The sequence below is a fragment of the Urocampus carinirostris genome, chromosome 3 (assembly GCF_059441175.1).
Source record: "Urocampus carinirostris isolate Australia breed hairy pipefish chromosome 3, RoL_Ucar_1.0, whole genome shotgun sequence".
In the NCBI taxonomy this organism is placed as follows: Eukaryota; Metazoa; Chordata; class Actinopteri; order Syngnathiformes; family Syngnathidae; genus Urocampus; species Urocampus carinirostris.
In genome coordinates this window covers 22,551,029-22,577,210 of record NC_142351.1, presented here as the reverse complement: position 1 = coordinate 22,577,210, position 26,182 = coordinate 22,551,029, and the positions used below count along the sequence as shown (strand labels likewise).

At 38.7% G+C, this 26,182-nt stretch overlaps 1 protein-coding gene and 1 pseudogene across 2 annotated transcripts in view; both read right to left on the bottom strand.

The window, feature by feature from the left end:
• Window positions 1–26,182, bottom strand: part of cpne5a (copine Va) — a 121,328-nt gene that overhangs the window by 68,307 nt on the left and 26,839 nt on the right. Inside the window, exons 4-7 of one of the 2 annotated variants that reach the window (XM_088331104.1) lie at window positions 24,831–24,934; window positions 19,321–19,360; window positions 17,555–17,569; window positions 17,322–17,398 (exon numbers count right to left, since the gene is read on the bottom strand). In XM_088331104.1, the coding sequence (XP_088187230.1) occupies window positions 17,322–17,398; window positions 17,555–17,569; window positions 19,321–19,360; window positions 24,831–24,934 (236 nt within the window). The remainder of the gene's footprint in view (window positions 1–17,321; window positions 17,399–17,554; window positions 17,570–19,320; window positions 19,361–24,830; window positions 24,935–26,182) is intronic. The other variant, XM_088331105.1, reaches the window with a different exon arrangement.
• LOC148369177 (U2 spliceosomal RNA) lies at window positions 5,600–5,765 on the bottom strand (annotated as a pseudogene).

Sequence of the window (26,182 nt, the reverse complement as noted above, 5' to 3'; positions counted from 1 at the left end):
AACATATGATCAGAATCACCAAAAGTACAACGCAATGCGGCAGACCAAAGGAGTCAACGGCGTCCTTCATGAGTAAGGCAGCACTGGAGAAAACGCATGACAGCTCTAACGAGCGCATGCTTTGGTTTCCCTACTGCTGTCCTGTGTACATAAATCTTTTTTTGTTCCTGTTTTGTTTTTCTCGCAATGTGGTGAAACAAATGAGCACGTGAGATGATTATCTGGCTGAATAAATCCTTTCAGAGCATAAAAAACACATTACAATAGCAGTGTGGCTACGGTAGCTTAGAAATCCTATTATGGAAACATCATATTACAAGATCAATTGCACCCTTGAGAACACATATTTAGCTGTTTTTACACACCGATCTTGGCAGGTTTTTCGTTCGATCCCCTCATTCTCGAAGGAATTAAATGACTATTAATCCATTCCAATTTACATAAGGGCACACGTTGCAAACAGGGCCAAAGCAAAGGACCAACACGATAAACAGTTACAGTGTAGGGCCATAAAATTTTTTTTAAAAAAACTCTATCTGACTAACTTTAGATAGTTAAATGTTTTACGTTATATGATTGAAATCAAATTTTAGAAAGTTAATACAATTTTGAAACCCTCTAAACCTTTTAAAAAGACAGCTACTACATGAATTCATTTTATTAAGTGTTAGCTGTAGAATTCTGTTGAACACAACTGAAACAGCTGCTTTTTTCAAGAATTTGAATACTGCATTTTTTTTAAGGATTGTCCTTGAAATTTGAATAGATTACGACCCAAATCACACCATCCAATTTAAACCTAACAGGATGGTCTTTCAAATGTTTAATTACATTTAGACTCTGTTTGGCATGTCCTTAAAAGATGAAAAGTTGAAATATTTTCTCTCTATTAAGTATGTGTTAACAATGCCCAATTGAGGCCAAAGAGCCCTTATGGTTTTTTTCCAATAGCGCCCATATGCTTTTATCTTACATCCAGTAAATGTAAATGGTCTGCATTTATATAGCGCTTTTCAAGTCACTGAAGACCTCCCAAAGCGCTTTACAATGTGCTTCACACTTACCCATTCACACTCACTCACACACCAATAGCAGCGTGAGCCATGCAAGTCAACAACTACCTGCTCATCGGGGGCATTAAAGATTCAGTGTCTTGCCCAAGGACACCTCGACATATAACACGGAGGAGCCGGGAATCAAACCTGCGACCTCTTGAACCCAAAACGAGCGCTTTACCTCCTATCCTACTGCTGCCAATCTTTTTGGCGGCAGAACAGATCAGGTAGGAGGAATGAGGAAACAGGGATTGGATTGAGAGTAACTCCAAACTCGTCCCCACAGTTTTCATTGTTTATTTGTTGGTGTAGCTTGAAAATGATGAAAGTAAGAAAAGGCCTGTTTCAAGTACAGTAGAAACACCCACCCAGACCCCAGGAAAGATGAAAAAAAGTGTTTATTCATGGCTGTTTAAGAAATGCACACAAGCAACCTAAAAAGCATGACAGGGGCCGCAGTGATAAAACAAGCCAGGCGATTACAGCAGCGAGTAAAAAAGTTCCGACACCAAGTACAATAAAAAAATCCTGAAAGCCCACATTAGTGAACATCTTATAAAATTATGAAAATAATCGCCTGTATATTAAAAAATGATTGGATGGATGAATTATAACAAATTGCAAAGGGTAGGCGTCTGCATGACATAACTTTGGCTTCTTTATAGGCTGCCAAAATCATGATGGCAGATAGTAGTAACTATAGCTGTCGCGAGCACCAACACCTAAAAACATTGCCTGGTATCGCCGATATCAATAGTTTTTGTTAGTACCGACGCCTCAAACATTACCTCAGATTGACCTGGTACGATACGTTAGCTGTCGCAAGTACTGACAACGTGAAGCATTGCCTGTCATCGACCTGATACAGACACCAATATCAATACCTGTCACGAGTACCAACACCTAAAAACGTGGCCTTATATTGGCTTGATACCAATACCTGGTAAACTCATCCCTACTTTCAAAATAAGACATTACTTACTGTTGCTGTTTTTCAAGGGATGTTTGAGGCCTCAATGTCAAAGCCGATAAAATACTGTACAACTACTGAAGTCTTTACACATGAAAAGTCAATGAAATAACTTTAAAACTCACATAAAGGGATATTCATATACATAGCAACATGGAAATGTTTTTTCAAAATCTTAGTTCCTGTTGATTAGATGGCAACAAGAGGCTAAATTGTTTCCTTTTTTGAAAGCCAACTGTCTCTGACACTATAATGGTGGCAAGTAAAGAAAAGATTCGTTTTTGGTCTTAACCTTAAACATTTTGAAAGGCATCCCATGTTTCAAAATTGATATTGTTAGGTATGTCCTAGAAGAGATTGACCAAAAATAAGTCATTATTACTGTCCTGTGTGTGTTTGAGATTATAATGAGGGCTAAGCAGCTCCCGGGCTACAAATCCTACATGCACCCCTGTTACGCCGGATCTTTAAATGAGGCAAGAATACAAATGACGCGTTGAGAGAAGACCATCTCAAGTTGCTTCTTGTAGCTCCACGGGGCCCCTTTTCAAGGTAAATTAAGCGCCCTTGAATTATTGATGTTTTCAGATGGGTTGCCATTTGAAGGAAATCTCCAAGGAGCTAGTAAAGATTTCACTGCCGAGGCCGAGACATAATGGCCAACTCGTCGCTTTGATGTGGATCTTTCCAATCGTATCATTGAGGGCTGAAAAGGGAAATATGATCTGTCACTTTTAAATGAGTTCTATAACAGTAAGCAAGTCACATTTGATTTACATCAAATAACTACATCATTCTCTAAACAACTGCTCATTTCTGAGAATTGTGCCTCTGAGCGAGACTTATACAGTATGTATGCTCCACACTGATTTTAAACTCATTCGATTGATATCCATTTTTTTATTGGGTTCGCAACTATATATATTAAAAAATAGCACTTTAGCTACCAGTGAGCTATTTCATTTTAGAATAAACCTCCTGAGAGATGTATGTTGACATTGGGGCTAACTTCTCTTCACTGCAAAAAGTTTATTCTGCCTGTGTCTGGTTTTACTATTGAACAACTGCAAAGTAGATTGCATTGTATGCGGTTTGTTATTTTGGCTATTATTGTTCCCTGTTGTTTGTTAATTTTGAGTATTATGCACGTTTTACATTAATGTCATTATCGACCAATGAAGTTGCTGATATTTGATTTCCACACCCTTAAAGGTGCTGTCCGAAATTTGAAATTTTGCTTCCCTCTGCCGCCATCTACCGCTTAACCCTTGGATGCATGACCCAACAGTATAAAGAGACGCTGCCCTACTTACAAACGAGATAGGTACCGGGCAATCATTCGTAAGTTGAATTTGTTCGTAAGTTGCTTCAGTGCTATATTATTTATGTTTAAGGTTTATATAATTATATTTAAGGCTTGTGTAAGTAACCTGATGTTTTGTTCTAAAAATTAAACATTTCATAAAATCATGTGCTCTATAAAGATAAAGAAAGTTAAGCTTAACTTACTTTTGGAAGATGAGCTTCAAGAGTTAGGCGACGTCCGCCTCCGTGGAAGAAAGTGGCCGAAAAAAAAGCGATCCAACCATTTTCTCAACCGCATCAAGCTTTCTTATTCCACTTTCATTTCAAAAGAAACGGATCGGCTCTTCTTTACACTTTACACCAACCATTTTGAATGGATGCACAAAATATTAAACAATAAATATTTAAAAGTTCTTTCGCGCTGGAGATACAGTATAGAATGTTTACACACGAACTAGGAAGAGGAAGCAGATTTTTTTTACTTCCGGGTGGATGCTTGGTGACCTCTCACAGCGCCACACACCGGTAGTGGCGGGAAGAAGCACTACAGTAAAGTCCTGTAATCGGAAAAAGGTGCACACAATACAAAATCTAACTTACAGCAATGTCCAGATATTTTTCGACATCACGAAATTTTTTTTCGTTTCTACTGTTTTTTTGTTAGTCGAATGGTACATCCTTAGGTGAGTGGGGTTGAAAAAAAATTGGTGAAAAAAATAAAAATAGTCATGACGTCATGTCAAAAACATGTTTTATGAGGAGTACCTAGAATATGACAATATTACAACTTTTTTACTACTTATAAAAATCACATTGTTGTAACCTCAAAGATTTGATAGAAAATGGCTCAAGGGAGGACCTTTAGAACAGTTTTGGAATTTTGCAATGAGGGATTTTTTTTTTGTACAGTCCTTTCCTGTTCTTTCGAGTTAAAAAAATATTGATGTCTTCTCTCATCTTATTTTGAGTGTCTACAAAACTATAAACTCTACACACTGGCATGGATTTTTTGGGACAAAACACAACACTAACATCCAAAAAGGTATCTAAGTTTCTATGTTTATGTGTCCGTAATCATGCCTTAGTCTGTCTTATGAATTTCCTTAGTGATTGAAAATATAAATATATATGAAGATTGATTGTTAACAATTTGTCTCAGTGTAAACAGACTTTAATGTTGTACACTTAATTCAAGCAATCAGCGTCATAAGGCTTCTGCGGAGCTTGCTGATAAGCTGACGTTGTGAATCAGGTATGACAGAAGAGGGGAAACATCCCACGCATACTGGATACTTGCCATCAGGGATCGGACTTGGAGACCTTTAAACTAAAACCTTCATTAAAGTCATGTAAACTGACTTATATGGGCACTAGAGGGCAGCTAATTCTACCACTATCCTTTGCAAAATACGATACCTTAAAAAGGGTGGTCCCAACACTGATATGATACACAGTACCAATACTCATCCATCCCCACAAGAATGTAAGGAAGAACAACGCTGAACTCTCACATTCCTTAGCTTAGAGTGGACTGCAGCTTAGGAAAAACACCCTGGGACAGAAATTGCTAGGGTCCTTCAACAGAGCATTCTGACATACAGCCTCATGGTCTGGTGTGCTGGGAGCCTGACTGATGACAGGAGAACCTTACAAAGAGTCGTCTACACAGCCCAGAAAATCATCACCGACTCTCTGCCAAGTCTGGAAGACATTGCCGGCACAAGATACCGCAGCAAAGCGAACAACATCATAAAGGATTCCTTTGGCCACCCTTCTTTGGACTGCTGCCCTCAGGCAGATTTAACAGAGACTGTTTATTCCCAAGGGTCATCACCACCCGAGATAAGAAGACAGACTGTGAAAAGAAATACATACATTCATATCTTTTTCGTGTACAGAAAAATGTATATGCCTGTTTTATTTCTTTATTCTTTTTTTGGAAATATATTGCTGCCAGTGCCACTGGACTATTTTTCATTGCACCATTGTGCTGATGCACTTATAACTTGGGCCAGTCTACAAGCACTAAATTGTAAATACTTTCATATTTTATATAAGATTCTTGTTTTCTTATTTCTCTTTTAAGTATTCTATTACAAGCTTAATGTGGGCGGTTTTGTAGAGGGTTATTGTTCTATATTCTTTATCAATTATCCATTATCCGTTATCGGTCAAATCATAATACACTGCAAAGCCAAGAGGCCGAGACACTTGTTCCCAGCCAAGAGGCTGAGTCAAGGTCCTAGCCACAGGGCCAAGCAGCGATCAATGCGAATGCACTGATCCCGGAGGTACTGCAATACCGGGCCGATGCGTGGAGTGGGCAGAGCAAGCTCTTATTCCATCTCCCAATTGCAAAAATCAACTGAGCCGACATATGCCAACCCAGTATGAACAATGTTGACTATGACAGTATCAATTACAATAAAAGCAATTCTTATTTGAATTCTCATTGAGCAGAACTACAACATGCATAAGGCATGGTGATCATTCTAACATGGCTAATGCTAACTAACTTTTTACTACCAGAACCTTGATGCTCACCTTTACGAAGCACATTCTACCCTCCAAATTATTTGATGAGATTTCAAATAATGTTAATTTTTAAAAAACAGCAGAACATTGCTCTTCTATTTGGACAAAGCATTGAGTAAACACATTTGCTTTGGTGTATTCAGCCTCACATCCTCCACTGCATTCTACCTAATGTGTTAATTATGACGCTCTTTGTATGACTTTGATGATGAAACGTTGTGAAATGTGAAGCTTGCTGCTACCCCGATCCACAGACACGGCTTGCTGCAGATAATGCGAGCCAACAGCTCGCCAATCCGCAAGTCACATCGGTCACGCTTTATGATGTGCAGTCCAAACCTCCTCGCCTGCAATGCTTGGGCTCATTGCAACAGAGGTGGAGCAACCTACAGTATCTTGTGTTTTGCTATGCCCGCCCATGTGTTGTCGAGTGTGCATATGCAGTAAATATTGGATTGTAACGCAAATTGGATGCATTGCGTGAAACATGAGAGCAATACAATTTAATGATGGCCTTTTGGAATGCCACTAGAACAACAATATGATGGACATAAAGCAGAAATTGTGCAGCGGCAAAGTGATAATAAAAACAAATAACAAAAACGGGATACAAAAGAAAATATGAAAATCAAGATTCAAACATAAAAGTAAGATTCACAAATCCATAAAAATACTATAATAACAAAATAGATGTAATGAAAGTCACATCATAAAACCCACACAATGAACACAGGAAATGATATTTGTGATTTAGGAAAAGCACCATCTGGAAAGAATCAATAAGCCCGAGGGCTTGGAAAGGCTACCACAAAATTAAGTTGTTTTTCTTATTTAGGTCCAAGAAGACCATGCTCTGCTTTGAAGTAAAATAGTTATATTTTGGACTCTTTTCATTGAATAACAACAAATGAATCCTTTGATGTTAGGGAAAGCATCAAGCATTTCATTTTTTGGCCTGTTTTAGAACCTTGGCAGCTGCATTTAGAAAAATTTCTTACAGATGTGTAAAAATCTGAAATTCATACATTTTATGGGACCCCAATGATCCAAACACAGGATTTTAATTGAATTTTGTTTTGTATAGTAATAGAAGAAGAAGATATCTGTGTGTTTTATGTTATTGCAACACCCATTGCAGCCTGGTCATCGTGGAAGGGGGATTACCTCATGTGCTGTCCCTTCTCAAGGTTTTTTCATTTTCCTTATGTTGAGATTTTTCAGTTTTTCCTTGCCTTTATGTAGGGTTTAGATCAGGGGATGGTGTAATAATAGTCTGTGGTTTTAAATAATCCGTGGTCCGTGCAACCCTTTGAGACTCTTCAGGATTAAGGGCTATACAAAAAAACATGACTTGACATATATTATGCTCTTTTGATCCGTCTCAAGGGCGGCCATTTTGCCAATTGCTGTCCTCTTAAAATGACATCCAATGCATCCATGTAATAACCACTATTCTCGGAAGCAGAGTTATGATTGGCTCTTTACCTGAGATGATATGATTTCATATTCACTCTGTGTCGAGTGTAAAAATGCCCCTTACCCCACCCCCTCCCTCTGAGATGGATAAAATAGGTCAATTTCACCGCTAAATTCATTTTCCAAGTCTGCATTAATATTCAGAATACTGCGTTTAGACTGATAGGCAGGCATAGATCGATTTCAAAAGACAAATTCTTTGGGATGACATTTGGTATTTCGATTAAGTCAGAGCTTTCAGGAGACTTTTAAATTGGGGCCGAGTCGATAATTATTCATAAAGCTGTTTGCAAATTTCCCGGTGTGTTTTGTGTGTTTGCTCTCACAGTTAGTTGGATGGCTCTGGTATTAGTGTGATGGACAGGTGTGTATAACTTTGAAAAAGGTCTAAAGAATCAGTTATAGGTGACTGTCAAACTAAACTCATCCATCCATTATCTGCACCACTTATCCTCAGTAGGGTGGCGGGGGTGCTGAGGCCCATCCCATCTATCTTTGGGCAGTGGGCAGCGGACACCCTGAACTGGTTGCCAGCCAAAAAGACTACTCACTCGCTCATTCACACCAAGGAACACTTTGGACTGGCCAATTACCCTGACATTTTGGAATGTGGGAGGAACCTGGAGTGCCCGGAGGAAACCTACACGGGCACAGAGAGAACGTGCAAACTTCACACGGAGGAGTTTGCGGCAGCTGGACTTGAACGCTGAAACTGACTCTGCACCCAGTGTTTCTCACACCAAGCTGTTGTGCAGCCAAACTAAACTCACACGAGCTATTTAAGCAACACAGTAATCGACTGCTTTAACATGGTTCTCGATTTAGCTACTTAATGGATTTTCTTCATGCATTGTGTTCTGCATTCTGATTGCAGGTTCGAGAGCGTTCTCCATTCGGGGCCAGACATTGTGGAATGCTCTGCCCACTGAGATTCGATCTGCAACTTCAATGGAACTGTTTAAATCTAGGCTTAAAACACACTTCTATTGTATAGCTTATGAATGACCTATATTTCACGTTGACAATACCTATGTATTATTTGGCATTGCAACATCCGTGGCAGCCCGGTCATCCTGGAAGGGGATTACATCATGTGCGGTGCCTTCTCCAGGTTTCTTTATTTTTCTCATGTTGAGGTTTTTAAGTTTTTCCTTGCCCTCATGTAGGTTTTAGATCAGGGGATGGTGTAATAATACTCTGCAGTTTGCAATAGTCTGTTGTTTGTGCGTCCCTTTGAGACTCCTTGTGATAAAGGGCTTTACAAATAAAGATGACTTGACCTGACTTGGCTCTCAACTGGTCTCAACTTTAGGACCCACCATTCCACCTAATGACAAACTGTGAAACAAATCACGTTTTTTTAATCCGGCATTATTTTGCATAGGCAAAACCTTAAACCACTGAAAATGGGTCCAGGATCCACGTATGGGTCTCGACCCACCAGTTGAGAAACACTGGGCTAAATGGTCCCTAAAAAAACAAAACAATGCATTTTTACAAGTACAATATACTGTACTTTTCTTCACAGGTTCTTTTTGGAATGTAACACCAGTTATAAACACACGTTTACTGTATTTAAAAAAAAATGTTGGTATTATTTGTTTGTTTAAGTTTACCCAAATGAGGAAATAAAGCGATGCAAAAAAGAAAATAGGAAAAGAGCTAACAAAAGTCATGTTACCACTACTACTCTGGGAGGGGGCTGTAGCCGATTAATCATATTTCATATAATTTGTCAAGGGTAAGTCAGGATCAATTTCAATTTCTGAGTTTAATTAATACCTGCAGAGATGATCTCCTACCTCAAGGCAACACTCTTTTGAACGAATACATGAAAAATGTAACATGTTCTTTTCACCTCGATTAATGTGTATGCTCAGGTTTTACTGTACGGATGGCTTCTGTAATGTGAACACATAGGGCCAGAGGGGTTTTGGGATGACTACATTCTGTATTGGAAATGTCATTGGTGTTGAAGCGAGTGCCCAAAAGATGAAGACGGAAGGAGAGTAGGAAACAATTGTTGATGCTCTACACATACAGTCATTAAGATGAAGGATGTTCTTGATATTTAACAACCCTGCGACGTGTCACGTGAGATGGAAAGGGAGAGTGGGGGCTGTGTATCTACAATACACGCAAGATGATGAACATGTTTTCCTTTTCTCGTAAAGAAAATGGTGCACGGCACGGACTACACCATTAAAAGGACAGTGGGTATTATTTAGCACTGGCTAGTGGTAGGAAAAACTTATTTTAAAACACAGTATTGATTTAAATAATAAGAAAAAATACATAATTAATCTTAAAAACATGCATTTTCTAAAATTACTCATAGGTCAAAAAATTTGCTTTTATTTTACATAAGATGAGGCTCACCTAAAGGTCGGCCATCTTGTTTCCAAGGAAAACACAAAAAGAGTGTATGTGTGGGGAGTGGAAGAAAAAACAAACGTAAAAGAAGAGAAAGGGAAAGAAATGAGGGAATGAGGGGAAAATAATAATAATAATAATAATAATAATAATTTCCTTGTATTGTCATTCTGTGTAACAATGTACACAGAACGAAATGTCGATTGCACCTGACCCGTTGTAGCGAGCCGATGCAGCCGCAGCCAACAGAGGGCGCCGCCGACCACTTTTTAAGTCTTAGGAATGATTCGGCCGGGGCGCGAACCACCGACCTCCCAGTCTCAAAGCGGGCGCCTTACCATCTAGGCTACTGAGCTGAGAAAAGGGGAAAATTAAAAAGGGGAAAAAAAACAACAAAAAGGGGAAAAAGGGTGGCATTTAAAAGCGAGGGAAGGGGAAAAGAGGAAAAAGGAAAAAAGAAAAGAATAAAGAGAAAACCAGGTAAAAAGGAGAAACTAAAAAGAGGAACAGGGTAAAATAAATGAAAAGGGAAAATAAGAAATAGAAGAATAGGGGGAAAATAGAAAAAAAAAGTGGGGAAAACAAGTTAAAAAGGGGGAAAGGACAAAGAGGGAAGAAAAGAGAAAGCAAGAAATGAAAAAAGAGAAAAAAGGGAAAAGAGAAAGAGAAAAGGGAAAAGGGCTGGACACAAAATGATAAGAAAAAGTGTGCAAACAAAACAGCGATATCTGGTGGTCAAATAACAGATTATTGCAAACCAACCACAGACTATTATTACACTATCCCCTGATCTAAAACCTAGATGAGAGCAAGGAAAAACTCAAAAACCTCAACATGAGGAGAATGAAGAAACCTTGAGAAGGGACCGCACATGAGGTAATCCCCCCTTCCAGATATTGTCAACAGGAAATATAGGTCATTCATATGCTATATAATAGAAGTGTGTTTTAAGCCTAGATTTAAACAGTTGCAGATCGAATCTCAGTTGGCAGACGTTCCACGAAATGCCCCCGAACCTGCGGATCCCTTCCTGGCTCTTGGGATCACCAGCATTTTCAGAGCGAAGGCTCTGGACCGGGACATAGGGGGAAATTAAATCTAAAAGATATGAGGGAGCGAGTCCATGCATGATTTTGTATACTACCAACAGAACCTTAAATTCACATCTTAAGCTAACAGGGAGCCAATACGGGTTGGCTAAAATCGCTTTATATTTTATTACCAAGCTGCCTAACTAAAAATTAACTAAGTATAGTGTGAGCATGTTAATGCTAAGAATAATTGAACAATTGATTGTTTTACTATAGATTTATATTATATACTTTTATAGTTATTTAACCTGTTAGTTCTAATCAAACCAGTTGATCTCATTGACAATGTTGCTGTCAAATAGGAAGCCTCGCAAAAACATTTCCAGACATAAGCATAAAACTAAACATGGATTCGGTTTAATTTCACACTTGATGGATGGTTGGCGAGGAATTCCAAACAGTCTACCTTCATGTTTGTGGACAAACATGAAAATGTCAAATGAGTCTCATATAAACGACAAAATAATTGCGTTACCTGAAGCATGCCGCGTAAATCCAACATAAAACCGAAGAAATTGGAAAGCGGCCACTGAACAGAATGATTTTATTGCTGAGGCTTATTGAGATGAATTTGCACTGAGTGCGATAAAAAAAACCCATGCCTGGCGACAGAGTTGAGAGCAGCAGTGGGTTGCTAATCTGGTTTTGTCCCACTCCGTGAAAGTTGTGGGACATGTCCCACCCTCAAATGAGCCCACAAGGTTGCCACGAAGGGGGATTATTTCACTAATCCCCTTGATCGTCAACCACTGATAAGCATCCGTAATCCTTCACATCAACAGAATTTCTTAAAAGAGCAGCATGGGAACATCTCCAGGTAAGTGAGGAAGGCAGAAGAGCAATAAAATAAAACTAATACTTCAGCAAGTTGTTCCTTTTCCAGTGGCATATTAGTTTCCTATACGGTCATGATTTTCTTTTTAAATAATTGGGTATTTCTTTCTAAAGATATAAATGAGCCTTACTTTCTGCCATCAGAAAAATTCTATCAATTTGCTCATAGTATTTTGTAAGAACAATAAATTGGATAATCATGTTTGTTTTCTCAATTTACTAGAACAGCAATTTATATAGTAGAAAAAAGAAATAAGTAACATTTTTAACACAATCAGTAGAAGAGCATTAAAGGTGGGGTGTGTTGTTTGAGGTGTAATTTGTAACTTTAAAGTAGAATATTTTCTATGATAAGTACTTGTTAATAATGCCTAGAGTTTAAAGGGCCCTTATATATTCCCCGCACCCCACTGCGGCTATCTGCTTTTATCTTATTTTTAGCAAAGCTGTTCCAGCCAAACGGTATTAAGAAGGGAGGCAGTGGGGTGGGGTGGAGAGTAATTTCATATTAATTCCCGCATATTTTGAAGGACATCTAAGAAATGCACGTACTCGCCCGCACATCATGAACTAGCTGGCTAAGGCCGGCTTTAACCAGGAGATGGCGGCAGGGAGTTCAAAAGTTTTATGCAGCTCTTTTGAAATGAGCACAGCCATCTAGCTGCAAGAGGAACACGATTTTTTCCCCCAGTATGGATGCTTTAAGAGTAAGTCATGGCAAATCATTTGTTTAGATTGACCATCCATCCATCCATCCATCCATTCATCCGTCCATCCATTCAACATCTGCCGAGGAACATCCACAACAATGGCAATGACCTAATATTGATTACAAACAGAATTGATCATAATGGCAACATTTGTGATGTAAGTACCCCAAATGGAAAATATTGTGACGGAAAACACTTTAGATATGCCGCATAAATCAAATTTAATCTGTGCTTGGAGCGTTGCGGGTAAAGTTGCCTAATGCACGTTATTCTCACAGGCCTTCCTATATTCCCGTGAGCAAACATAATTCGCAGGCCTGCAGTAAAAGGTTAATGCAGCCTGTGTAATGAACTCCATTATCTTGTAACATATGCATATGTAACATATGCAACGGCACCCCGGGCTCCACGCAATATTTCAAATATCACGTGTATCTTTCACCCGTGCCACTTGTTCATTTAGTCTTCCATTCGCTCAAACATCAACAGCAATCTGTGCTTGTCATTAAAAGCCGAACTATAAATATGGGTTCAGGACTACCATAGTCTTGGCTACCCTAATTAATGTTAGAAACCTGATATTTGGATAAGGCTGTTCACATTAAGACCTACATCGAAAACACAGACTTAAAGCTTCATTTAACCCAGGTTAAAAAAAAAAAAAAAAAAATTTCATTGAAATGAAATGAAATGATCTGCATTTATATAGCGCTTTTCAAGTCAAGACTTCCCAAAGCGCTTTACAGTGTGCTTCACATTTCCCAATAGCGGCCGTGCAGCCATGTAAGGCGCTAGCCTGCTTATTGGGGGTATTAGGGGTTCAGTGTCTTACCCAAGGACACTTCGACATGTAACACAGAGGAGCCGGGATCTCATGACGAGCGCTCTACCTCCTGCGCCACTGCCGCCCCTGAACTCCATTATCTTGGATCATATGCATATGTAACAAAGCGCCGTGCAGCTTCATTACATATTACTTCGAGTTTCAATTGGCAGTCTACGTGCCACATTCCTAGTAGCCAACCCTGTGGTCCAATTTGCTTGGTTTGAATCGTCGTGGCTGTATCTCTTCACAAGATTTAAGGTATCCCTACACTTACTGACAGCCTGAATACCTAACACCGCAACAGAGCCAAAAACATTATAAATAACTACTCCCACCCCGGCCAAAACCACTTTGACCTGTTGCCCTCTGGTAGGTGCTACAAGTCCCTTAAAAAAAGGACTGACAGGCTCAGAGGCAGTTTCTTTCCCAAGGCCATCACCAACCTAAACAAGTTTGCAAGACTGTGAAAAATATCAGGTGTATTGCAAAATGGATATTGTATAGAAAAATGCATACCTACCTACCTACCTACCTGGCAAGACAAACCCCAAACCCAACAATCTACCTTATATTCGTCTACCTGTCCACCTATGTATCTACCTAACCACCCATCAACCTATCTATACATCTACTTATCTACCCATATACCCATCTACCCACCTATCCATATATCTATCTACCCATCTATTTATTTACCGGTACCTATCTATCTATATGTCCATTTATCCAAATATCCATCCACCCATCTAGCCATCTACCCATCAACCTAGTTATCTATATGCCTAGCTATCCGTATACCCATCTATCTATCTTCTTATCTACCTACCTAGCTACCTACCTACCCAGACAAACCCCAAACCCATCCATATATCAATCTACTTACCCACCTGCCTACCTACCTACCTACCTACCTACCTACCTTCCAACCCAGACAAACCCCAAACCCATCCATATATCAATCTACTTGCCCACCTACCTACCTACCTACCTACCTACCTACCTACCTACCTACCTACCTACCTACCTACCTACCTACCTACCTACCTACCTACCTACCTACCCACCTACCTACCTACCTACCTACCTACCTACATACCTACCTACATACCTACCTCCCTACCTCCCTACCTCCCTCCCTCCCTACCTACCTACCTACCTACCCATACCCAGACAAACCACAAACCCATCCGTCTATCTATCTCATTGGTTAGAAAAAGCAGATCAAGGTGTGGAAATGAAGGAACAGCGGTATCATTGGCCCATTGTTAAAAATAATTAAATAAAACAATTAATAACAAGTCAAAATAAGTCATAATAACGAACTACCATTTTATGCAATCTCTTTTGCTGGTCTCCAATCTTAAAAACAGAATAAACTTATCACCTGTTTATCTAATTTTTTAGAGAATTTTGTCGCTGCTAAAGGCTATTGCACTACATTTTAATTCACTATTGTTAACATGTACTATTTTTCTACTATATTTTGCACTATTATTATAAAAGAAAATTGCAATTACTGTACTACTATGGCCAGTCTCGAACCATATCCTATAAATATATTTGCCCGTTTATCTCGACATTCTTTTATATCATTTTTCTTTTAAAGTCTTTATTAATGTGTTTATCTTGTTCAATATATTGTTATAAATGATGATAAAGACAATTATAATTATAATAATATACTTTTTGCAGGCGACATTCAGAAGTGTCCAATGAAAATGTCCATTGATGTTACAACTTTTGGAGATTGAAAGAACTACATCATTTTTTCTTCAATACCAGCTCTACGGTTGTGTGTTTATCCATGTCTATGTGACCATTTGATTTGTACATGTTAAAGGGACAGTGTTTATAATTTAGTGAATCTTAGTGGTAAAAACACTGATTAAAAAGGGATATTGGTTTGATTGAAGTAATAAGCAAACTACATTAAACATTAAACATGCATATTTTAAAACTATTCGTAGGTCGAGAAATTTGTATTTATTTTACACTGCAGAATCTGACTTGGAGAATTCACTTCACAAATACAACATACCAAAAGAGAGCACCTAACAGTAACTTGAATTGAATCTGATGATAAATATAAATGGTAACCAAATATTGAAAAATCCACTTGAAGAACGAATAAAAGCTAAATAAAAAAACAAGGTTAAACTAAGTAAAAACTTGATATACAAATCCATAACCCAAGAACTGCAAGGCATGTGTACTAAATGCTCATCATGGTGCCCCGGTGCATCTTAAGTTTAAATTTGAGAACTGTGGTTCAGTTTGGACACAACCAGACATTATTAGGTAGACTGCACCGTGCAAATAGATCCATACAAGCACAAGAAGCACCAAGTATACCTTTAAAACAAAGCTTATAATAAAATTGATCAAAATATTATTCATAAACGTCAATTATGTAATGGACCAAAAAGGGCTAAACTAAAAATGGTTTAGATGATGTGGATTCAGACACACGTTGCAATGGAGGGGTCCGGAATCGTGGTTATCAGGATAGAAAGTAAATGAAAGGTGAAGTGTGTAAAATAAGGGGAAAGGGAACCTCTGAAAGCAGGTCACTGATGCGTTGTGCCCTGGGGAGGGCTGCTTTAAAAGCATGGCTGAAACATTCCCTTTCTCCTCGCATTCCTGGAATCAAATTGTCAGGATGCGAGACAAGAAATGGAGCTGAGAGATTGTTTATTCACGAAGGTTGGTGTTTACTTTTAAAGAGTGGAAAAGGGTTCGATGGAAACATCACTGACAACTAAATTCATCGTGTCAGTATGAGAGTTATTATCACAGGCAGCAGCTTCTATGTGAGATGGTGCATCTGTTAAGAAGCAAAATCAATGCAATTCACCCATGAGACGTTTTTCTTTTGTACTTAGTTCTATACTAGCCGCTCTACACTTGAAATGTGAAACGCAAAAAGAAAAATAAATGGCAAGAGGAAAATGAAGTAAGAAGCTGAGAAAAAAAAAGTCACCAATATTAAAATAAGAAGAAATTTAATTACTTCAATTGTGTGTAAAGAATCTAAAATATATGAAAGTCTTATGTTTATCACAACAATCCAGAAAATAATGAACTTTATCACGACATGTATATATGTATGGGCGGCAAGGCGGCTGAGTGCGGAGCTTGCATGTTCTCCCCGTGCGTGCCTTGGTTTCCTCCGGGCACTCCGGTTTCCTCCCCCCAAAAATGCTTGTCAGGTTATTTGGCTGGTCCAAATTGTCCTTAAGTATGACTGAGCGAGTGAGTTGTCCCTCTATGTGTGCCCTGCGACCAACTACCAGTTCAGGTTTTCCCCTGCCCACTGCCAAAAGATGGCTGGGATGGACTCCAGCACCCCCGCGACTCTGCTGAGCATAAGCAGTGCAGATAATGGATATAATATATATGTATGTATATTTCTTTATCAGTCCGTCTGTCCACACAGGAAAGAGGGAAGACGTTTAGATATGACCAGCCTCTTAAGATCAGGGGATGGTGTTATTGTTTTCTGTACAGCCCTTTTAGACTTCTTGTGATTTGGCGCTGTACAAATAAACGTGACTTGACTCGATTGACACAGGCAGTCAGTTAGTTTACCCTCGATGTGAAAAATGCCAGAAAAAGCTGACTCAGTACTATTGGTTTTGTTGACTCACCAATTATTCAGCAAAAAAGAGTAAAAGGATGACTGAGCCTCCACTTTTCAACTTCCACTCTCCAGTTTTCTTTTAGTTTCACCTTACATCATTTGCATCTTGAGATTAATCTTCATATGTGGGCTGTTGGTTCACCCATTTCGGGATATTAACCTCCACCTGGACTCCGTCTTACTCTTAGGGCTTTCTATTCACACGTTCCAGTGACCATGCAAAAAAGGGAAATGCCAGCCAAAAATGGTTTTGCGTCTCAGCGCCGGTGATAGCCATTCTAGTTTTACGTTGCATTTATTTAACAGCAATAATTTCCATTTCTGGTACCTGCTTGTTGTTGGTTCCTGCTTGTTAAATGTATGGGCATCTAATACTGGTATGAGATACAGTTGACAGTTCATAAACCTTGTAACTAATATTTGAAACTCGCCAATGTCTAAAATTCAAAACTCGACAAATGTGTCTTTACCTTATGGTATAATGAGGTGCTGAAAAGACAACTTACCTGAGAGACTTCTCCAAGCGACTTGCGGGAGAACCCACAATCTCCCCCAGTGTGCAGTAGACCTGCCCCAGGAAGTCCTGCCATGAGGGGGATAATAAGTGCCATGGAGACAGGGCAGGGTTTGGCAAAAGGAAGGGCCGCAAGTTCAGGCGGGAGTAACAAAGAAAGGAGTTGAGCATCATTAAAAACATTGTGCAGTCAAAATTGAGAGGACATCAGAGGCAGACACGTACGTTAAAGTCGGCCGGCTTTTTCCCAAGTGCGGAGAAGGAGGAGGAGGAAGAAGAGGAAGAAAAGAAGGAGGAAGAAGAGAAAGATAGAATCAAGGGAAAGAGAGAAACCAGGCAGCAGTAGCAGTGACACAAGAGAGCAGATCACGGAACAGAAGGCACACGCTACTTAAATCATCATAAAGCAATGTGGAGGGCAAGAAGGTTGATTTGGGAAAGACTGGGTGGGCATTCGCATATGCGTGGATGTGTTTGAAAGAAGGGGTGTCCACGGCAGATTGGGATCAATGAGAAAGGAATGGCAAGAAGCATACCAAACAACAGAGGTCAGAAACGCTTATCGCAGCCATCTGCTTATGCAACACACGGCAAAACAACACAATAGGAAATGGCAAAAGCAAAAAAGGATGCTGTGTTGTTTGGTTGTTTGCAAAGCAAGTCGTCTTCCCTTAATACACGATTGGCTGATTGGAAAAAGAGTTGGGTATCCAGATTTGGTTGGTGGTTGGGTCAGTTGATCAGTAGTTATGATAGCCAGACCCCTTTGTATGTAACGTTGATATTTAAGGTGGGTCTAGTCGGTATGTAAGTAAGATTGAGTATCGAGCAGGTGGGTTACATTAAAGGGACATTATCTTATGGCTCTTCCAAGTGGTAGTAAAACTCTTTTCAATAGAAAGAAACAATATTTATTCAAAGAACAAGCAAAAAAAATAAATAAATAACGATCTATAAACGTGCATTTTTGTAAGTAAAGCAAGTTGTATTTATTGTACATTAAAATGAGGCTTATGTAAAGGGAGTTGGCCTGATTTTCTGTCATCTTGCTGATATGAATACCCGTTCAAAACGAAAACCTTTGTAAAAGGCTGGTCAATAAAATGAGAAGAAAACAGGTGCAGTTGGGTCACTTTGGGTCTTTGTAGTTTCCATTCCGCCTGGTGATTTTTAGCACTCATTTTCGGTTGCACTACTCAATACAGCGAAATCTAGGGCTCAAATAATACAGTATCCGTTTAAACAACAAGGAATAAGAATGGTAAAATAAGAAAAGCAATACTTTTCAAAGAATCTCTTACTTTTACACTGAAAAGATTTATGTTAAATCTATAATCTTCAGTGTAAATAAAAGTAACACTCTGACACATGTACAATTTTTACAGTAATAATGTAACACTGGCAATTTGCTCTACAGGTAGGTCTAGAAGGATGCTAGCTAGGTAGACAAATGGTAATCTAGTTACTCAGTTTTAGAAATAGTTCATAAGTAGTCAAATTTGTAGTTAAATTGGTAGAGTGGCTGACAATATTTGTTGAAATATGGTGGGGAAGTTGGTCATTAGATAGGTAAGTTGGGAAAGGAATGGGTAATTAAACTGAGATAAGCATGAAACACGAGTTAAAAAAGCATATTCAGTATTTTTTTTCTAGAGACAGCAAAAAGTGCAGATTCCTTGCAAGCTTTGAGTTTTTGCTCCAACCATTTCTTTGATCACCATATCTCTAGGGGAATAGAAAAAACATTTCTTTTCATTTAGCCAGCAATGGAAATAAAAGCGAACCAATTAGTTTATCACATGATGCATCATTTACTCAAATTGAAGTGCTTATAGGGTGTCGAGTGTGATTTGCAGACAACCAAAAGGAGAGATCCATGCACTATTATTTTTCTTTTCTAATACCTTTCATCAAAAAGACAGTGAAACTACTTTAGATGTGTGTTGCATGCTTTAAAATTTCCAGGTCCGTAGATAAAGAGCTTCACTTACATGCTTGCCCAGGTCGGGACTCCTTGAATCAATATCGAACCTGAAAACACAAAGAAAGCACGTCCAAATTCACTTTCAAACAACAGATAAAACACAAAGTTCAGCACATTAACTCACATGCCAATGATCCAATGTGTCATAATACTTTAAGTGGCCGGCTGTTCAGTGATACGCAATCTGATATTTTTTTAACTTTTTCAATCTACCTTTTTTGAACAGCAAAAAATGCTCGCTTTAGGAAAAGTCATCAAACTGCAAGGTTAGAGAGTGATTGTTTTATGAAGTCTAATGCAAACGTAAGTCGAGCTTAACCAAAACATTGAGGAACCTGGAACCCTTATACTGTAATGAATACATGCAGTTTGTGTATTTTAAAGAAAAGAAATCCTGTGTAAACGATGCCTTAAGTCGCGCACGTCTGCCAGTCAATACAACAGTAATTAAACTCCAGAAGGACTTGGTATCCCCCTCCACTCCTCCTTCCACTATGATAAAAGAGAGATGTAAATGAGCGACTCTAATTGCAAAGGGAGAGACTCCCTGCTGTCGAAAGCCATCACAGTAAATGCAAATTAATTCTTTAACAAAACCCTCCAGATAGCCAAGAATCCGCAAGGGACAAAAGTAGACACTCCTCGTGACATATTTCTGAGGTTCTTTCACGGGCCATCATTTGATTCTTCGGGCACACACATTTTGAGTGAGGCTCACTGACCTTTTCACTGGCTTGAGGGATCCAAGGTATAACATTGTGCACTTCACTAACAGTGAGTACGGAGACATACTGTGTCTTGTTAGCATTTGCTATTATCAATTTTACCAACCGTTATTTTATGTCACTATGAGTGAAAAGTGCAGTTACAGAGAAGCCTCGCTACTTCACGCTCAATAACAATCGCTGGTTCACTGCATCGCATATTTTGAATTGTCTTTAATCCGTGTTACATGTTGAAGTGTCCTTGGGTAAGACACTGAACCCCTGATGCTCCCAATAAGCAGGTTAGCGCCTTACATGGCTGCACGGCCGCTATTGGAAAATGTGAAGCACACTGTAAAGCGCTTTGGGAAGTCATTGACTTAAAAAGCGCTATATGAATGCAGATCATTTAATTTCATTTCATTTCATATTGTCATTGATATCAACGAATTGCACATTGTGTTCAGAGCAGACCGCAGACAGTATAGTATATATAGGTAGGTTGGGTGGGCGGGCATGACTGTCTCTGTGTGCGACTGTGATAGGCTGGCGTATGCTCTCAGTCAAGCAGCGTGGCGGGAGTTCAGGTCAATGTGTCCAACCCCCCCATTCCGAAGCAAATTGCGAAGCTAGGCTACAGTTTAGCTCGTGTTTTAGCGGCTCATTACATTGAAAATAATTCATCAATTGAATTGGAATCTCATGAAAGTCAGAATACAGACGCTCCCCTACTTACGACCATTCGACTTATGTAAAACGGTAGATACGAACATTTTTTACGGAATATCGAAAAATACCCGAACATTGCTGTAAGTTACATTTTGCATTATGCGCACCTTTTTCCGAGCACAGGACATTACTGTAGTGCTTCTTTCCGCAGCTACCGGCATGTGGCGCAGTGAGAGGTCACTCAGCATCCATCCGGAAGAAAGAAAATCTGCTTCCTCTTCCTAGTTCGTTTGTAAACATTCTATACTGTCTATGTCTATACTATCTCCAGCACGCTAAGAACTTTGACATTTTTATTGTTTAATATCTCGTGCATCCATTCAATATGGTTGGTGTAAAGTGTAAAGAAGAGGCAAGCTGTTTCTTTTGAAATGAAAGTGGAATAAGAAAGGTTGAGGCGGTTGAGAAAATGGTTGGATCGCTTTTTTTCGGCCACTTTCTTCCACGGAGGAGGAACTCGCCTAACTCTTGAAGCGCATCTAAGTAAGTTAAACTCAACTTTATTCATCTTTGAAGAGCATATTATCTTATGAAATGTTTACTTTTTAGTACAAAAGAATACAGGTTACTTATACAAGCCTTAAAATATACTTATATAAACCCTAAACATACAAAATATAGCACTGAGGCAACTTATGAACAAATTCAACCTGCGAACGATCTTGTTCGTAATTAGGGCAGCGTTTGTAGTACAAAGAAATGGTGATCCGTGGAATGTTATCGGGTCCGGGAAGCAACTGAAGCTGCGTCAGGAGAAAATGACAGCAAGGCTGCAGGTCCAGCCTACCGTACAGCGAGGCAAACAACTCTCTTAAGCCATCTCAGCCAGGCCTGTATCGCACCAACGCCAGATCCATTATCCATGAAACAGTTGACCCAGAGCTATAACTCGTGGGAAACTGCAACTCTCGGGAGAGTTGTATTTTAACCATCGCACAGACCTGGTTAAGCCGGCAATCCACGACGCTAGCGTGCAGCTAGCCAGCCTCTCTCGACACTGAAAAGAGTACCTTTTACGCTAAAGTAACGACCCCTTCTTGGTACATGCTTCAGTTTTAAAATACAATTCGCACAATAAGCTGTTTGTCTACAAATTCGTATATCTCACAATTTTTTGTACCTCTTCTACAGTCACATGTTTAGTTATTGTCATCTTCTTTTGGCTTGTAAAAATTTTAACCTGGAACACCAAGTGGCAATTTCCATTCTACTGTGCTTTTTGTGTTTAATAGAATATTGTTCTTTAAGAAAAAAATGTTTCATATACCTGAATGACAAATTTAATTTTGAATCACCATATTTTGTTTATGTAAAGGTACAATTGATTCAAAATACAGTAAAGTCTCAATAAAGAACCTTCAAGATGAAAAATGTAGCACTTGATTATTTTTGTGTGCACGCGTAGTCCTTGATTAAATATTTTTTCATTCATAAATTGACAGTTGCACTGTCAGTACTAAACATAATAAGGCATATACAGGATGTATTTGTTTCAGGTCAAAATCCATTCCTATGCGCTGGCGTGTAGATGTTCGTGAGTGTGTGCATGTGCTTATAGGTGCAAAAAGGCCACGCACGCGGGATCTAGGCAAGTTTTTAAGGTCTTTCTTTACTTTGACAGCATGGGAGATTGAGGATAAAAGTTGATATGAAATATGTATCACCCGCATAGCCGTCTATCGAGACACCGTGCCAATGAATAATTCCTCGGGAGAGAAGCGAGATGAGGAGAAAATGAGAGTCAGGTTAGAGGGAGAGTGAATAAGGACATTGGGGTATTTTTTAACATCTCCAAGTGAGAGGCAGAGTTTTTAGGAGCAACCTTGACTGGAGCAGTTTTTCAAAAATTAAACTTAAATGGCAAGTAGGTGAAGAGTAAAGCAAATGTATGCACTGCAGATACTAAGACCCAGAAGAGCTCAAGGGCTGTCATATTGTCATTTCCAAGTCTTATGTCAGCACTATAGTCACTTATTTAGCACCTACAACAGTCATGTAAATCAAGGATGTCAATTATATGGCCCACAGGCCAGATACTGCCCGTTTGATTATTTAATCCGGCCCGCCATAAATCTTTGAGTATGTCAAAAAAAGGAAGCGAGTCTACAGGTAATTTCGATTAAAAGTTATGATTTTTCAAAATACATACAAACCAAATGCACTCACCGGCTGCTAGAGGACAATTTTGAGTTTGTATAGCGTGGTAAGTTGGTTCAGGTGTAAAACTGCATTCAATTAACCATTCAAATAAACCAGTCAACATGTTCCAAGACAAACATCAAAATCTTTTTTTCCATTGTTTGTTTATGAACGTGTTTTGTTATAGAAAAGACCAAAGCTAAAATTTTGGAGTTCTATTGATCCAGCCTCACTCAGAGGAGTCATAACATGCAAGTGTTTACATAAAAGTGTTAAATGTAAAACGTGCGTTATAATAATTTTAGGTTATTACACAGAATTTTCAACTCATACAATGCCATGACCTATACATACATTTTCAGAAGCATTGTTGCTGAGTGCCAAAACAAAACAAAAAAAAAACACATTTTTTTTTTCATTTTAATATAGTATTCTAAACGATTTGGCTGTGATCAGCAAGTGGCAGGCCTCTAGGAATGATTTCAGTATGATAAATCACCAATAGATGGAAGGAATGGCTTTGGTCAGATCTTTAGCCACATATCAAGAAGACCCCGCTTTCTTGTGTTGCTTTGCTTCCTCTCTCCAGTGATTGTGAGTGTGTGATCACAGTTGCTGAAAAGTCTTGCAAACTTCAGTGTTCTTGCAATACCGTTTTATTTCATAAGCAAAATGCCCTTGAGTTTATGGAAAGCATCCTTTAGATATTGAAAGTATTACAAATGCAAAAATAAGTTCTGCTTGAAATGCATCCTATTGCAAAAAGCCAAGTTTTCTTGGAAGCAAGTGTGTTTATGAAACAGCAATGTTCAATTATTGTTTACTAAAAACAATGGTAAAAGCGAGAAACATACTTAATTTTCGAATGAAAGATTCAAACTTTGATCAGATACGTCTTATGCCTATATAGCTACAGAACTAAACTTTCAGAAATGTGTCAACATGGCAAAAATTCTCAATTGAGAGAAACATCTGGCATTGGCTGTGTTAATTGGTAAATATTTAATGAATCTTAGTAATGAGTTTGAATGATTTTGTAAGATTTTGAATGAGGGTTAAAGACAATTGTGCAACCACATTACTGAATTGTTCGCGTTTATAAACAAAACATACATGATGGCTCAGTTTAATGAGTAGTTTCGCATGACACATTTTACCTTCACACAAGATTAGTAGTGCTTACATTACACTAGCTAAATAGCTAAGTAAGTGGCTAGTGGCTACCAATAATGGCTAAACACGTCGAGCAGATATTTTTCAGTTAGTAATATTTGCTTTGCTCTTTGTCAGCACAATCTGCAGAATGTACAATACTGAATAATCATTACATTTTAGGACACTAAAACAACTCTTTCCAAAGTTAAAATATACGTATTATCAGGGTTGGGTAGGGTTATTTTAACTGGATTACTTTCAATTACTTTTGGATTACTCCAATACCAAATATGCTAATATAAGACAAGATAAACTAAATATGAATAAAATTATGACTCACAACACGTGGTAAGCTTTCTCTCCTCGCTTTGATCTCTTTGATCCCCGGCAAAACTAACATAAAATGCGACAGAAACAAAATGAAAATAAATCCAAACAGCTTGCATTTTTGCTGTTCCATGTATTCTGTTACTCCCCAAGCCTGCACAAAATTTAGTTATTTTATTCATATTTAGTTTCTTTTGTCTTTTATTAGCATATTTGGTATTGGAGTAATCCAAAAGTAATTGAAAGTAATCAAGTTAAAGTAACCCTACCCAACCGTGTGTATTATAGAAAAAATACATATATAAATGGCTATTCATGCTCATCTGGGTTTCTGTATGTGAGCGTGAACAGGTGAGCAACTGAAAATGCAGTAAGAAAGATCTGTAGCCGCACTCACATGTGGATCATGCACAATTCGACCTCGCCGTGTCCTTGCGGGAACTTATAAAAGTAGATAACTCACACATCAAAGCGCAGGTTCTGCTTCTCTTCAAAGAAGTAGTCCAGGATGTATTTCCGGATAAAGTCTGGGTTCAGCGTGTTGTCAATCACCTCCGTTCTCCCAAACTGTGTAAAGACACATAAAGGTGAACCATTGCGTTTGTGAAATTCAATATTATTACAATACATGATAAAGCACAATGACCACTATCGCAAACAAGTCATGCGTCCTACTTGGTTAATGTTTAATTATTAATGGTTAATTTGTGTTCGCCAATTATGTTTTTGTAAACTTTTATTGTTACGTGAAAAACTTGAAGTAATGTTTCGACACGACAAACGCTGCCCACAGGCAATGTGTTCTAGTTTTAATTTTCTCATAAGTAGGGAGATGGCAAATAATCAAATATTAAATAAAATTAAAACGAAACACAAAACCATGTAGTTTAATCACCGTTAGAGGTGAGATGTTAAGCCTGAGGCTGGCCCGAGACCGGCTCGAGACCAACTCGACCATCCCCCCAAAATGCTTGTGAAAGGCATAGCAATAAATGAGAAGAAATATGGTACGGTTCGGTCACTTTGATTCTCTGTAGTTTGTATTATCGTGTTCTTTTTTTCAATCAACATCTGCTTTCAGTGGCTCAGGAGGTAGACCCACTGCAGGGCCGCTATTGGGAAATCTGAAACACATTGTAAAACGCTTTGGGAAGTCTTCCTTGACTTGAAAAGCGCTATATAAAATGCAGATCATTTCAGATCATTTATCGAACGCCCCCTGGTGGCCAAATTGGGTACTGCGTCCACTCCAAGCAGCCGAATGCAATCTTCTGTCGACCCCGCAACACCTGGCCATTTTCTCGTCTCATATATAATTTCCGGTCCATCTCAATTAGCCATGATCAATATATGTAAAAAAAAAAAACAAATTTACCAGTCTTTTTTGTGGTGTGAAAAATCATCGCTACCTACTGTTAAGGAGTGTAATTGACCCACAGTTGTTTTTTTCTTTGCTTAACATTATGTTGCCAAGACAAAGGCCTGCAAGCCATTGAAAATGGGTCAGGGAACCAGAAGAGGGTAGTGACCCACCAGTTGAGAAACACTACCCTTAACAATCAAATCTGACCTTTGAATCTCCCTGCTCTGTAGAAACAATAAAACCGATAAAGAAGGCAAACCACACTTGACTTGTTAGGTCAATACCATCTGAACTGTAAAAATATCACAAAATGCTTGTCAAATAAAAAAAATATACTGGACTTGAGAAGACAATCCTGCAGTGAAGGCAGTCCTACCCGAGATTTGACTTAAATTACATGCACTCACAACAATCCCTTCACAAAATTACATCTCGCATGGAAAAACAACTAC